Source organism: Lepisma saccharinum, chromosome 13 (genome assembly GCF_977018435.1).
Source record: "Lepisma saccharinum chromosome 13, izLepSacc3.1, whole genome shotgun sequence".
Taxonomy (NCBI): domain Eukaryota; kingdom Metazoa; phylum Arthropoda; class Insecta; order Zygentoma; family Lepismatidae; genus Lepisma; species Lepisma saccharinum.
In genome coordinates this window covers 13646565-13662515 of record NC_139241.1, presented here as the reverse complement: position 1 = coordinate 13662515, position 15951 = coordinate 13646565, and the positions used below count along the sequence as shown (strand labels likewise).

General features: G+C 38.1%; 1 protein-coding gene across 4 annotated transcripts in view; it reads right to left on the bottom strand.

The window, feature by feature from the left end:
- Positions 1-15951, bottom strand: part of LOC145997181 (solute carrier family 35 member F3) — a 242637-nt gene that overhangs the window by 132668 nt on the left and 94018 nt on the right. The window contains exon 1 of one of the 4 annotated variants that reach the window (XM_083133892.1): positions 11359-11465. The exons of the other annotated variants lie outside the window; for them this stretch is intronic. Coding sequence (XP_082990018.1) covers positions 11359-11425 — 67 coding nt within the window. The 5' untranslated portion in view covers positions 11426-11465. Of the gene's footprint in view, positions 1-11358; positions 11466-15951 lie in introns of those variants that run through there. 4 annotated transcript variants of the gene reach the window in all.

Below are 15951 nucleotides of genomic sequence, written 5' to 3'. Positions count from 1 at the left end.
AGTGAGACGGTAAGAAATTAAAAACAAATTGAAATAGAAGCGAGGCAGAAAGAGAAGCAAGAGAGAGAGAGAGAGAGAGAGCGAAATATATAGAGAAGAGAGATAGAGAGAGATAGAGAGAAGCGAGAACCAGAATAAAGAGAAAGATACAGAAAAAGAGGGTAAAAGAAATAGAGAAAAGAGAGAGAGAGAGAGAGAAGTAGATAGAAGCCAGAACCAGCAAAAAGAGAGAGAGACAAAGCGGGTGAAAGAAATAGAGAGAGAAATATATAGAGAAGAGAGAGAGAGAGAGAGTGTGAGAAGCGAGAACCAGAATAAAGAGAAAGCTACAGAAAAAGAAGGCAAAAGAAATAGAGAATAGAGAGTGAGAGAGCAGTAGATAGAAGCGAGAACCAGGAACAAGAGAGACATACAAAGAGGGTGTAAGAAATAGAGAGAGAGAGAGAGAGAGAGAGAAAAGAGAAGGAAGCAAGAATCAGAAAAAAACAGAAACATAGCAGGAAGAAAGACAGACAGAGAGAGAGGGGGGAAGGACGAGAAATAGCAGAAGATTGATTGAGAGAGAGAGGAGGGAGGAGCGAGTGCCAGAAAAAACAGTAAGAGAGCTTGGAAGATATAGACCAGAGATAGAGAAAGAGAAGAAACAAGAACCAGAAAGAGAGAAACATAGAATAAAGACAGACACAGAGAAAGAGAGAGAGAGAGAGAGAGAGAGAGATAGAACAAATTAGAAACAGACAGAAAATGTAAGTGAAAACACAGAAAAGAAATAAAGAAAGTAAATACGAACGAGGAGATACTAAAACTGAGATGAGATGATCTAAAGATATCGCAGTTAAAAAATCCGAAATTTCTACACATTTGCTTTTAATTTGATAATGTTACATTGCTTCTCTACCTATTGAATCAATTCCGGCAAACAAACATAATGACGCGACAAAGGTCAACGATTCGAACCTGGAACTTGTTACTTTCAATATTGAGGAGGGGAAAAGGCAACAATATAACAGTGATCTTTACCGTCAGCAACTTTAATAAGGTGCTCTGTCGTAACGACCTGTAGAATTATATATTATAACATCGTGGGAAGGCTCCAGTATCCCTTTCTACACCCCCGATTTTCCGCAAATTTCAAATATTTTAGTGAAAATATTTAGTTCCTCATAACAAACAGTGTTTGCAAATAGCGCGGAAGATAATTTTTTAGATGTACGTGCTACGAAACTTACGTTGTTTCTTTAAAATTAAAATTCCTTGCGTAACGTCAAAAAGGCTTTTCAGAGCTTCTATGATGGCGCATGATGGATTTCATTTATGCGACTTCAGAAATTGGAATCAATTATTTATTTTTGGCAACTGCAGACCGTAAAGGGGAGGATTGTATTTTCTAAATGACTTGTGGGTTGGGATAATTTGCGACTTCTTATTTTTATGATGGGAAGGCAGTGGAGGGTGGTATTCTGTGAAAAAGACAACAAGTTACTTCATTTTTGGACTTACAAATTTAACTTCGACCCGCACACTGAGCCTGGCCTTGATAAAAAGAGGTAAGTTACCTTCTTAGGATTAATTTTAGCCTTCATTTTTGGTATCTTCATGTGTCAATGCGGAAAACAGTGAGAAACAATGTTGGGGGCAGGTGACTCCGGCCAATTTCTAACATGCTTTTAAAAGGGACTCTATAGATAAAGGCGGGGCCGCGGTAGCGGTAGGGATCGAGTAGCATTTACTGGTAATTTTTGTTGTTTGTTCATATATTTCTTTGTTTTCTCTCGCCCTCCTCCATTTTCACAATTTATTTCATAAGTACATTACAATAAATTTTCTTCTCTTTTACAACGATGGCGATCAAGGAAGTTCGGCAATGTCTGACAAGACATTCCTTAGATGTTTCTAGATATTTCCTGTCCGGAAAGTTGATGGCTAAATGTCTGGGGTTTGTAGTTCTTGGTACTTTACATTTTCAAAGATTCTACAGATCGTTACGCTGTAAGCAGGCACGGATCTACGTAGAAAAATATTTCGGGGATGATCAGAACCAAATTTCTCACAAATAATAATAATAATAATAATATAGTGTTTAAAATAATACGTTAACGTATTAACATAATTTACAGGTATATTCACAATACAATTATTGTTATTACACGAATAGGTAAAACGAATATGTTAGAAAATAGCAACACGTATTCATTATCTAGCTTCCACGTAGTTAAGATTGCTAAAATAGAATTTTAATAAAAAATGGATGTTAAAATCAATTGACGAAATGTGAAATTACTGATTAACCGTCCGGAAGGCGCTGGTGCACAGGTGATAGAAGAGCCGCTATTTTATTCGCTCGCCTATTCCTCCAATGGTGTGTCTGGGTGTAGTGTGTTGAATGCGTTTTTGTTAGGTCTCCATTTGTCTTTATAATAGAAACACGTTTACTTTCGAATGCACTCTTGGTGCACTGAGTGCCGCGCTTCTGGTCATGTAAGTCAAACCGTCACCTTTTAATGCCAAATGCTACATTGCATATTATTATTACTATTTTATGAGCGAAAATATATAACTAAAATAAGCATTTTTAAACTGCAAGACACAAATAAACTATGAAAGAATCTCAATAAATAAAAGTATTAATGTATAAATATAAAAGAGACCAAATTTTATGCGAAAAACCACGTGGTACACATTTTGCACCGAAAATGGCGCACCCGCCGGAAGGTTATTATTTCATGCAAATTATATTATTATAATTGATTGCGTGCACAGATCTTGTTTGATACTGTCATTGAAAGTCGTATGATCTCACTCTAATCCTTGCCTTCGTGTAAGTTCGGTGGAAATAAAAAAAACTCGATTATGCAATAATGCTAAACAAGTATTTTCTGATTATTTTATTTTAGTACTTGGTAAATCTTTCGGGGTGGGGGCTTCGGACCCCCTTGACTCCCCATAAATACATCATTGTCTGTACGCGTTCCTCCAAATATCTCAGGTGTTACGAAGTCTCTCTAATGAAATGAATCATGGTGAATGTGTCCCGTCTCGTTTCTGTAAAGTTAAAGTGAAATGACCTATATTGAGCGTGGGACTAAGATTTTCCTTCATTTCCAGCCCTGGATCCCCGTTTGGGAGGGTTCGTGCCACCAGACAAAGCCGTGCCCTTCTATTCATTTCGCAAATGGCACTTCTCGCGTGCTGCCACCTATCATCCCGTGACGTCAGCCGCTGAGATTCAGCCTGATTTTCGAAGATGGATGGAAGCGAAAATTACGGCCACGTTGACTCAAGGCGAAACCAAAGACGAAACACTGATTGTGGTAGCCAATGGGCAAACTGAATTATTCTTCGTTCGTGGTTTTCGCCAATTGTCAAAGTGTTAAGGCGACAATCTCTGTTTCAGCGTTGAAGTGTTAGGCTTGCCAACTTTAATGAGTAGAACTCCGTGAGATTTCTTTACATTAAATGTTCTTGAAGACTAATGACTTGAATATCATGTGTTACCTGTCTGTGGTATTGCTACTGTGAATACAAAATTGAATCAACTTGTTGATAACAAACTAGAGGCCACAATTTGTAGTTAATCAAAACAAAAACATCATCATACATATACACAGACTCTTCTGAAACGCACTTAATCCCACTAAAACATACCTGAGGGCCGGAATCAAAGTTGCCCTATCAGTCCTCTGAAGCACGTTTGAAACATCGGATTGCAGTGAAAATTGGTAGAGATGTTATGCAGATCACGGGGTAAATTCGTTTGGCATTAGAAAAATATTTAAAGAAGGTATGTCCATTTCAAAATTAGTTATTTTATGTAGAAGTTGTACGAGCCATGAGCAAAAAAATGTCGGATTTTTAGCCACGGGAAACGGAGGTTGCTAAAGCTCTCGCCCCGAAAACAGTCCCGTCAAGGTCGAAGCTTCCCCTTGCCTCCTTCACACCCCTGGCCCTCCAGGGTTGCCACGCTTCTAAGCTGCTCCATCGACACTTCGTGCGTTGTACGTATGCTGTTGATTTCGTGGGTTGAAATTATTGCTCATTGGCAACACTGTAGGTGGGTGACGTGACCTTGACTGGACTGGACTGTTTTCGTGGCGAGAGCTCTAGGGACATATAAAAATGGCATGTTCACCCTTAAAAAGGAGTAAGTGAGTATTTTTAAAAAAATTTATCGGTCTTTTGGGGAAAATTTCATGGGGGTCGTAAACGAGCATTTTGTGCCTCAGGGGTTTCCTTCATGGAGAGCATTTATGTCAGTGAGTGAGTGAATGGTGGGATTGGGTCTATATACGTATATATTGGATGCCTTTCACATTGTTACTACGGTTACCACTATATGCATCAGAATACTACATGGAACTACTTTCGCTCGCTCGTACAGTGGGATCCATGAGTATTACCGTGCAAATTGTCCATGAGTATTTTCATTAATTCTTATCTTACATCCTGTGTGTTTTTAAGCGATTGATCTTTATGTATGCTGGTGCAGAAGTTTTCAACAGCTTGTTTTGAGTTTTCTTTTAATTCTTGAAGATCTTAATAGGTCAAATACAGTGCACGAACATGGTGATGGACAATTTGCACGGTAATCAGGCGCGGCTCGTGCATTATTTACCCGGGGGTTCACTGAAGTGATGTGACATATATATTCACTTTCCGCAAAATATAGTTCCTTCGCCCAACAAAAGGATGGGGGAGGGTTTAAAAGCTTTGTCAAGAATTCTTTTTATCTGGGAGTATAAGGTTTTGTTGTAGGGGTGTGCGAATAAATTTAGGGCTGAAACTACAATAAATTGTGCCTTTATGAAAAAAGTTGAGTTTTGTTGGAATATCATGGACGTCCTCAAGTAGGGGCAAGTAATATATTTTTTCCCCACGAGGAGCAAAAAACACTCCTTCAGTCTGAAGTTACTGCAACGCTTTTATAATAATTACCAAAAATTACTGTGACTGAAATTAAATTATATGCGTGTAATATATAATTTTTGGTTTACATTCAATTTCCATGGGGGGGGGGGCGGCCCCCTTTTTCCCCTTCCGGACGTCCATGCTGACTAATCAGAACTGGTCCTACATTTGTTAAAGGGAAATGGCAACTAATGGCATGCGCATACTAGAAATCGAACCTGAGACCCTTTCATTTATACGCGACAGGTTTGTTCAAATTTGGGGCTGGTCGACCAGCACACGCTTTTTTTCAGTGGACAAGGAAGTTTGTTTACGTTAATTATGTGCATTTCTATCGGTCATTTCTTACCTGCGCGGACAGCAACGCCTACACTGCATCAAATGACATAACCTAGTTAAGTCCATCCCTCGTTTCACTCGCAGCATCACTTAATACTTTCCAACAAGTATCCAAGCACTTCAAAAACTAAAAAACTTGAGACTTTGACACCGAGCGACAGCGAGTCACGTCTTCGCGCCATTCTTTCTCTTTCGTGAACCCGAAGTGTTTCCACCTTTAAGGAAAAACCTCTGAATGCATGCACAAGGTATTTTGGTAATGTATCTCCTTTATTTTAATTCATCGCATCTAATTCCAGCTTCTATTTGTTTCCACTCATCCATCTCTGACACAATCTTGCATTTATTCCAAGAAGTTCGGTGCAAAAATGATACAAGAGAAGATTGAATATGTAATGTGTGCGCTTCAAACTTGAACCGCACACAGCAACACTGGAAGGGAGGAACGGAGCCTTGTCCCGCGGCTTGTGCGAGAGAACGAACTGCGCATGACCGTTGGGTAGAGACATAGGTTCTGGAATCTCATCTCCCATGTATTTTGTCCTATACCCTCCTCGCGCTTCTGCTCCCGCACGAAGCTTTCACAATGGCACGAGCTGTCCTGTGGGGGTTCAACTGAGGGTCTGTATCAGGGCGGCCGATTCGCGGTTTCTTCTTCTCAGCAAGAGAGTTCGCCGTGTTACGGGCACAAATACATGACTTATTGTGTAGAATTTTTAGCGAAATAATGTGAAAATTTAAAGACATTGTTTATTGTTCATTCTCGAGGTGATTATCGTATATTACTGGGGGTTCACTGATCCTGTGCGCTATAGGGCCAACCGCGCCTGACGGTAATACTCATGGATCCCACTGTACAACGGGATGCATAACTGTTACCAAGCAAATTGTCCATCACCATGTTCATGCTCTTTGTTTTTTCCCGATGAGAGTTTGAAGAATTGAAACAAAACGTCAAACCAAGTTCTGACAGCCCCTGACTAGAATACTTAAAAATGTATTCCTTAACAACACGTAGAATGCAAAAGAGATATAATGAAAATAATCATGGACAATTTGCCGAGAAATACTTGTTCATCCCACTGTACTCGTTCGATTCTCCCACCGTGGCTACGCTCGATCGTTTACAATGGATTATTTCAATGTGCCAATAATCGTAGAGACATATATGTAAAATAACCGTCCTTGCAGTTTCAGCCCACAATTATCTATTTCATTTCCATATATCACTATGCATTTGCAAGATAAACTAAACTACATTTTAACATTGAGACGATGACTGTGTTCACTTAAGTTTCAATTTCACTGGGTCTTTCACTTCAGGATCCATATTCGAGGGCCCAGTGCCACAGACAAATTACGGTTACACGTGTGCTACTCAGTTTGGAGTGTATACCGCTCATTTTACCTGTTCGAGCGTTATTCGCTCGAGCGAAGAAGCTCTCGATTCCGTACGCTGTCTAGCGTCGTCCGTGCGAACTATTTGTCGCTGGAGTGAAATCCTCTCCCTGCAGCATTCTTAATGCATCATTGCCTACGTATAGAATTAAATCTCGAGATGTAACAGGTTACTTATTTTAAGCACCGAAATCTCAACCATTCCTCCACGTAGTACACCATTGACCGAGTTTTTGCAGACTAATGAGATTCTGGCGCTTGGAAATGTAGCAATTGCGTACCTGTGCAGCGCAGTTGCATACATCCAGGACAAAATTGTGTTTCTGAGGGTTCGTAACGTCGACACTGGTCGTCAAACGTTACTGAGAAAAATTATTTGCCTTGATGAAGATCTATAATCTGTGAACGTTTGTATCTTAACACGGTGTATATATTCACTTATGCTATGTATTTCGATACATCAGATGACACTGAGGGCAACTATGAACCCGTGCTCACACGAAATGAGCCTAGGGATCTGAGATGACTCACCTCGTCTCTTCGCGATACCATCGCTAATAACAATAGCAGCACTATTAATCCAGTATTGGTCGCATTGACACACGCCTGTCCTATGGCTGTGTAAAACTGAATACGATAGCAGTGCTGGAAGGACGTGAAGCCCCACGGATAATGTTTTAATCAGTGGAGTTATGATTGGTTCATTAAATGGGCTCAGCTAAGCCAATCAACTGCGCAGATGACCTAGATTGCTGCTCCCCACTGGTTTTAATTAACTAAATTATTCAGCCACAATTGGCGATAGCCACAAACATGGAGGTTCTTATAGTCCCATGGTCCTGCATATTTAACTTGTTTCAAACAACTGAAAGAGTGTTTTTTTTAATATCTCAGGCCTATATTCAAATGCCTTTGCGGACATACGGCAAGGTTGACGTATGTACTGTGCGTGCGTGTGTATATATATATATATACAAACTTAAGGTTTGTGTACACACAATTTTTTACAAAAAAAAACACATTGAAAACTGTGTTAAAACTATAAACCCATAGTTTGAATTAGAGTTTTTGTTTTAAGTTCACTTTTATGCACAGATAGGCTAATTGGGACTGGGCCTACAATTTAAAGTGGGATCCGAACCAATATGTGCCTCCACCGTGTATCGAACTTGGGACCTCTTGTTTTCAAGGCGAAAAACCGTGGTGGAGTTGTTAGCACATCGCGCTACGATGCAAGGTCTCCCGGGTTCGAATTCTGGCCTGAGCATGGGTGATCTTTGTTGTGAGTGTCCCTTCATTAATTTCGTCATACCATGACTCATGTTCATCGTCGCGATTATCTTGTGGCAGGAAAACGACGCTAAATAACAAAAATAAAAGCAATATGCAATATACTCGTATATTTAAGACTATAAAGTGCAAAAAAACGGAAATTGTGACTTATCAGATTTTCCCTCTGGACTCTTATTTTCATCCCCAACTAACCCTCTATCAATCCTAAACCCGAAGGTTTGTAGCAGCAGCATATATGTTATCCACATATTCCTATCCTGTGCAAGACCAATCTTCTCTTTACCACCCTTACCAATTTACTTCAGGTTCATCTTAATATTGTCATTCCATTTTCGACTTGGCCTTCCCACAGGTCTCTTACAATCAGGCTTTCCATGAAGAACTTTGTAAACTTTTTATTCTCTCCCATACATAGTCTGCTCACAAAAGTCTTCTTGTTTTCTTTCATTTCTTCATCGTTCTCTGCCTTAATAGACAGGTTTTTCACTGCAACATCCAGACTTTCAGATCTTGCACCATACGTTTTATATTACCGTAGGACTCCTTAATATTATCTATCGTCTTATATCTTATTCCTCTCTGAATTATTTCCTTATTAACTATTCCTTCCAGTGCGTCTTTTAGCAGAGTTCTTTCTTAGCAACCGTCCCAGCCAATTTATTTTTCCTTTTTTGATCATTCCAGCATAGCTCTTCTTTCGCCAACCCTTTCCAACACAGTATTATCCCTTTGTTTGTCCATTTCAAACGCTCTATCCTGTACCATAGCCACATTTCTAAAGCTTCCATTCACTTTCCTCACTTCCCCGCCGTGCAACGCTACACTCCACACAAAACACTTCATTAGACTATTTCTTGCTTGTTTGCCCTAAGGTCCACAAAACACACTTCTCCTATCAAAGACTTCTGTTGCCATTGCTATTCTCACTTTGACTTCCTGATTGCAGCTCATGTCAGAGATCATGATATGTCCCAGGTATTTGAAGCCGTCAACTTGTTCAATACTTTCACCTTGAATTCTCACGTTAATTTTCCTTGGTTTCATTGATTTTGTCTTCTTCACATTTAGTTTCATCCCGAACAGCTCACAGTGACCACTTAATCTTCTAACATACTGTTCACTATTCTTTTGTCCTCTGTCGTCATGCCGTTTCAAAATCTTACACAGTTTCTTCTTCATCCCCCTATTATTATCCATTCCTTTCTCTGGAAACAATCATTTACTAATTCTTCTTAGTTTTGAATAATCTTTTTGATTTAATTATTCTAGTAATGTCAGGGGATGAATATAGTTTATGCAGTCCAATATTATGTAACCTTTTGCACTGACCTGTTTTTTCATCTCATGAGGCGGTGTTCGAGTTGAAATAAATTTTAAAAGCAGGGGAAGGACTTCAGATTTATATATTTAAGCTTTATATTGTTTAAGTCATTATAACGTACCTAACAAAAGTTAATTCAAATTCTGGCATTACATTAACAACAACATCAAAATGTGTACTTATTGATCCCTACAGAACACATTTAAAAGAAAAGCGTACCCTTCTAGGATTTTTGGTCTTTTTTAAAGATTTAATTTGCTTCTAGTAGAATTATGATTTACAAATCAAGTTTAAATATTCTTCATAATTATATTAAAAATACTATGACAGGTCACAGAGGGGAAGAAATATAATTTCTTCGGTTGAGCACGAATTTAGGAATTTCGAAGTTAGTGCAGAACATCCAAGAAAGTGGAAGAGGGCACAGTTCCTTGATTCGCTTTCAAATTGAAAACTGGTTATAGTCTATGTCCTATTCTGTCACAATCTACAAGTGTAAACAATTGTTTGTCTTTTTCAAACGTACTACTTAACATTTGCTGGAAGCTAAAGGATTGAGGGTGTCAACTCTGTATTGTTTTTGTTTCACTGTAACAACTTGAACTACTTTTTATCCATGTAGGCTATATACCTAGTGAAGAAATAACAATTACGTAAATAATAAATACATATATTTGACTTATATCAGAAGTCAAGGAGAGTTAGACAGGGAATATATTTATAATCCTTGGAAGAGAAAGATATTACTATAACTCGCATTTTGACTTAGATGTCTATATTTTCCCCGTAAACAGGTTCTTAGGCTTTTAATACACAAATTAGTTTAGTACAAAGGTCATCATATTTATATTTTATTGTGCCTTAAATTTCCTATTTTGGCAGTTAGTGCATATTTTGATTTCTAGTGCCCATAAGTGCCTACGATGCTTAAAATTAGGTGAAAAGCGTGTTTTGGTGCCACTCTGCTTAGGTTTATCCACGGGCGAATTAAAGGGGTAACAGAATGTGAAAATTTTGATATCAGCTTAGATGTTTAAGAGCAAGTAAACTAACTTAGCAACTCTGCAGAAATTTCATTTTTTTCTAATCTTGATCATTAGATCTAATTTTGATGTGTCCTAATAGTCTCTAATATTTTTTCTGGAAGAAGAAAGACAATGCAATATCACAATTGATATACATACGTAAGTCTTCGATTATTGCAGATGACTATAAAATATAAATTTTAAACAAAATTCGATTTTCAGTTTTTATGTCTGTGTTATGGACATATAGGCTAATATGGACTGGGCCTACAGTTTAAAGTGAGATCCGAACTACTACGTGCCTCCACCCTAGTATTGAATCCGGGACACCTTGATTACATGGCGAGGACGTTACCACTACACCATGTTCCTGTTTTCGAAACCAATAAACACTATAAATATACAGTGAGGGTTTGTTTGTTAGTGTAAAATTACATAATATTCTGCCTATATTATTAAATTATAGTTGTTAATGCTGTAAGAGTATAATTGTTGGATGAGAGATTTTGAATTTTAGGCTTCTTATTATTTACAATAACAAGCTATTTGCTACTAAATACTTCGTTATTTTTAGTGCCTTTTTTGCCTGTCTGAGGTTTTTAGTGCCTAGATATTAAACAAGATATCTATCGTTATACCTGGTATTAAGATGTAGCCGCCTCGCTGGCCAAGTGTGTTCAGTGGTCGATTCACGGTCTTGGTTCGGAGTTCTAGTTCCGCCATGTGCGTTCATTAATGTATATGTCGTTATCTATTTCATCCAATCATCATTCATTCTCGTTCTCACGGAAAAGATGTACAAAATAGAAGTACATAAAAAGATGTGCTTCTGCATAATCTTCACATAGAAAGAACTTAGGTTGCAAACAAGCATCTGCGATTGGATTAAAAGAAACAATCTTTTGGTTTGACGATATCACAGTAGCTCCTGTATATTACACACATCAGATTTATTGAACCATTAAATGGATCACATTATTCATAACATCTCAATGCACGTGTAAGTTTGTCTTCACAACTTATACAGACGAACAGGACATCACAACATACAACCACAGACAGATTTGGAATACATACAGCTGACTTCTGCACCGGTATGTATGGCAGGTACTGACAATGAAAGCCAAACGTCGTCGATGTTCATACCGTCTTGTAAAATATCTATTAGTTTAAAAGGCACTTGAAAAAATGGTGGTCGAACCACACTTGCCCGACGAGAGATATGGTATTTCCAGTACGAATCACTTGTCGGAATGTCGTGACTCGATCAATGCAAAAAAGGCACCCCCTTCGCTTCCCTGTACACTTCACAACGACGAATTGTGTTTACCGCATTTGCAATCGTGCTTTGTCACCTTGCGCAAATCTTTTGCGCATTTTCTCTCCCCCTTCCCACTTCCTTTCGACCCAATTTGTTCGTTTCGTCAATTTTCAAGAAGTTACATTATTCACGGCGCTCCCTTTACGCAGCCTGCAGCGTTCAGAAGGCAGTTTCGGAAAATTGACGGCAGAGGGCATCTCGAACAGACGTCGCCAGCTGCACGTTCAATTTTAATGACTCGCCCTCACGTTCAATGTTTACGAGCGCTCGTTTTCAAGGAAAAGAAGGAAGGTGAAGGAGAATCGGAAATTTAAATTCTTAATTCATTCGTGTTTTGTCGATACGGGACCAGTGGCGTAGTGTTCGTCCATGCTGATGGGGCCCTGCATGGTCCATAGCCCTCACCATTTAAGAAAGTGGATGGTTAGTGAATGGCCATTCGTCACACCCACGGTTGCGATTTCCACGTGGTTTTTGTAAATACGCTTCTGAGACACCCTACCGATTAGAGGAGTGGAATTAAATTAAACTTTTTTTGTGTGAACTAGATTACTAACGAGCGGAAGTAAATTATTTACCGGCCAAGTGAACATTTAAACAAAATGCCAGACAATAATGTTGTAATAAGAAAGTTATAAACACCCCTGAGTAGGGTTTGCATCAACTTGGATGCAAAGTTCATGTAACAAATTATCTACACTTATAAGAAACATGTGACATTTAACAGTTTTTATAATGATTTTCTCTTCCGAAAGAATAAAGAGAACGCCATTAGACAATATGATTTAAATCTTTTTCAATCTGACTACGAAGAACTTTTCGTTTTATATAAATACTGTGAAATTGACCAGTTCTCGTACACAGTGTGCAAATTAACTTCTTTTGTTTGCGGGGGATTATGTGGCTATCATTTATTATATAACACATTTTTATTGTATTGACGATAAAATCTTTGATAAGAAGAAGGATATCTCATTATCACTGTTACAGTTACAAATGTAGTATTATGGGATATAGTGGAATAACGTAATACTACATTTATATCGGTGACAGTGAAAATGAAATATCCTTCTTCTTATCAAAGATTTTGTCGTCATTTTTATGTTTGTTGCTGACATAAAAATTTCGATTATAGTGAATCCTCAACTTCTGTTTTAGTGAACATAAAAATCAAATGTTCATGAAAAATTATATCTAAGCAACATTATGATTAACATAACTATGACAAAACATTAAAATAATGAAACTTACATTTCTCACATAAATGTCTTTCGCAAGTTTTCACTATACCACTATTGGTCTACATGGATTTATTTTATTTTCAACAAATTTTAATAGCATTTTGTAATCTAAACAAATTTAGGTATTACTACAAACTCAATACCTAAATTAACATTTCTTGGATTTTATTTGTATGAACTCTCAAAAACAGTCCAAGGATCAAATGTGAGGATGATGAATGAGAAGTGTTTCAATGATGGAGATTTTCCCATCTCATAAACTTTATGCACTAAATTTATTAACATATTATTATTATTATTAGCCACTTATAGCAGATACTTAAAGTGCCTGATGCTGCTGGGTATTTCTTGACCCCTATTAGTTTCATAATACACATATACATTGTCAGTCACTGAACTGATGATATGTGAAAGCAAGAAAGGATACTTGCATCCATAATAATTTACATTAAAAACTCTACAATATTTGACCTTATATTTCTATTGAAAGAAGGGGACAAAAATCAGCTCTGGCTGAGCCTGTATTGAGTTTTTTTGTTGACTGCAGTCGGGAAGTAAAACTGTCCCGTTTTTTTTTGTTAATACATACTCAAGCATGTTCTTTCTCGTCATAAGAATTACCGCTGATATGTTTAATTAAATTGATTGTAATTTAAATTAATTGAAGCACCTGCGGGAAGATGCTGAAGTAAGAGTCAAGTTTTGGTAATTTCAATCCAATTTTGGTTTTTGATCCTGCAATTAGTTTGCGAAAAAAATAACTTGTATTAAAGTTTTGCAAATGAGGTATAAACACGCTTATTTCAGCGGGTATGTGTGGTCATGTGCGGTGTATTAATTCAGAGTTCGTATAATTTTTACAGGAGCAACTTCAACAGTGAAGCAACAATATAATAGATTCCTTGAGATGTGTTAATTAGCAAACGGACATTTTGGACGCTCAAAAATAATCCCTACTCTTCTCTCAGATTCGCTGCTATGTAATATCGGTTACTTTATAGGAGGGAGGGGAGTTAGAACAAGTCCGATGACCCCCCTTCCTGGAAATTGGTGTTATTAATTACTTTTATAATACATAGAAATACGTTATATCTAAAAATTTAAACGTAAAATGCAGAACCAAGTTGTTTTCATGTACTACTGCTTAGTCCAAAGAATTAATGGCTCCGCAGTTTTCAAAATTCCACTAATGATATTTTTATGTGAGAGATTACACCGACAATCGTGAGGGAGTGAATAGCACAGCGTGCTACAACGCCAGGGGACCCGGGTTCGAATACACACACTCTTGTTTACTTTACACTGCTGTTTTATAAATGAAAGACAAATTCTTTAAAAATCATGATTGCACTTAATAACAACATACTCTCTCAAATTTTCAACCTTGAAACTCCTGTTTTCAGTAAGAATATTCTTATACTCAGATAAAACTTGCCCTACTTCACAAGGAACAATTGGACACTATTTTAACGCAATATTATCTGACACGTCAAGGTCATGATGCCTCCCTGATGGCGCAGTGGTTGTAAACAAGGGGTCCCGGGTTCGATACCCGGTGGAGACACACAGTGGTTCAGATCTCACTTTAAAGTGGACTTAAAACACTAACTCAACAACAACATTATTGTCGTTTCCCTCTGAAAAAGATTAGTTGTTGACTGTTCATTCTCGGACGATGAAAGAAGTCTTATCTCCTTGATTTGTAAAAAAAAATATGGTGAATAAACACCAGTGACGGAAGGAATTAGGAAGCTCTTTCTTTCATTAAGAAGAAATTACACCCAACTCACAGACGTAAAATAGAATTTTAGCAGTGGTTGTTGGCTCCAAAATATGCAATAAGTTTATATATATATATATATATATATATATATATATATATATATATGATTTATATATGCATTTGAATATGCAATATGCATTTATAAAGAAAAGTTTAAAATATGCATTTGCAAATGCAATGGGCAAAATGCATAAGTATCCGGGCCCTGGTGATAACCAATAAATGAATGTTTAAAGCAGCAGGCAGACATTTGTTGAATCTTCTGAACTTGAAAAACTCTATGCTTGCGGAAATCGTTTACTCGGCTGAACAAAATTTCCTTCCACCAGCCTGACACTAGGATTCACAGAGAACTAGACTGGGCTGATGGCGTTATAAGAATTCCTGGTGGACATGATTTGTCTAGGATTAACTTCAATATACATACAAGTGACGTCAGGTGGCTGTCGCAGGCACATTACTCCCTGCTACTGTGTACCACGCATACGGTTCATCGTATCTGGCAAGCTGTATAGCGAGGACCCCCCCCCCTTAAAAAAAACTATGACATTTCTTGACCCACATAAATGTAGATCTGAGAACAAAGTTTTCATGCCTTTTCTCATGGCCCCGAACGTTGCAACGAAAACAAAACCTTAACAATACACTTGTTTTCCCATTGAGCGCAACAATGGCGCAAAAGAGCGTCTATCCTTGCGTAATGCAAGACGACGCTTCTCTTCTGAAGCAATTAGGGCGTCCTTGTGGAGCTCTTCGGGAGAAAGAAGGTAATGACCTGGAAAACTTCTCGGCAGGTGACGTCACTCCAGAAGCCATTTCGGTTGCTATAGTAACGAGATAATGCTCGGTGATCCCTCTCCTGTCCCAGGGGGGGCCTAATTGCCCCCATCCGGAGTGCTCCACAAGATCATGTAACGACAGGTAGCGCATCTTCGAATGCAACAGGGGACAGATTTTCGAGGAAATCTGGGTTTGAGACTGTGAAATTGGTCGTATCAACTTTCTAATTGGAGCAAGCTTCAAGATAGCTAACAGTGGTCTTACAGTCACGGTGGTTCTCAAACTGTGGTACACGTACCCCCAGGGGTATATGAACGACTTGAAGGGGGTACGCGATCAGCTCCGAAGAGAATTGTCGAGAATACCCTCACGACAACATTTTTGATGCAGATATGTAGAGAAGACTTCATTGTTTCAGACTTCATAGATTTAACACTCATTAGGAAAATAAAGCTGATATAAAGTAAACCTTGAAGCTTTCCTGGCGACGAATGATGAATAGATTCTCTCGGGCTATCGACCAGGTGAGTTGTGGAAGATATTCC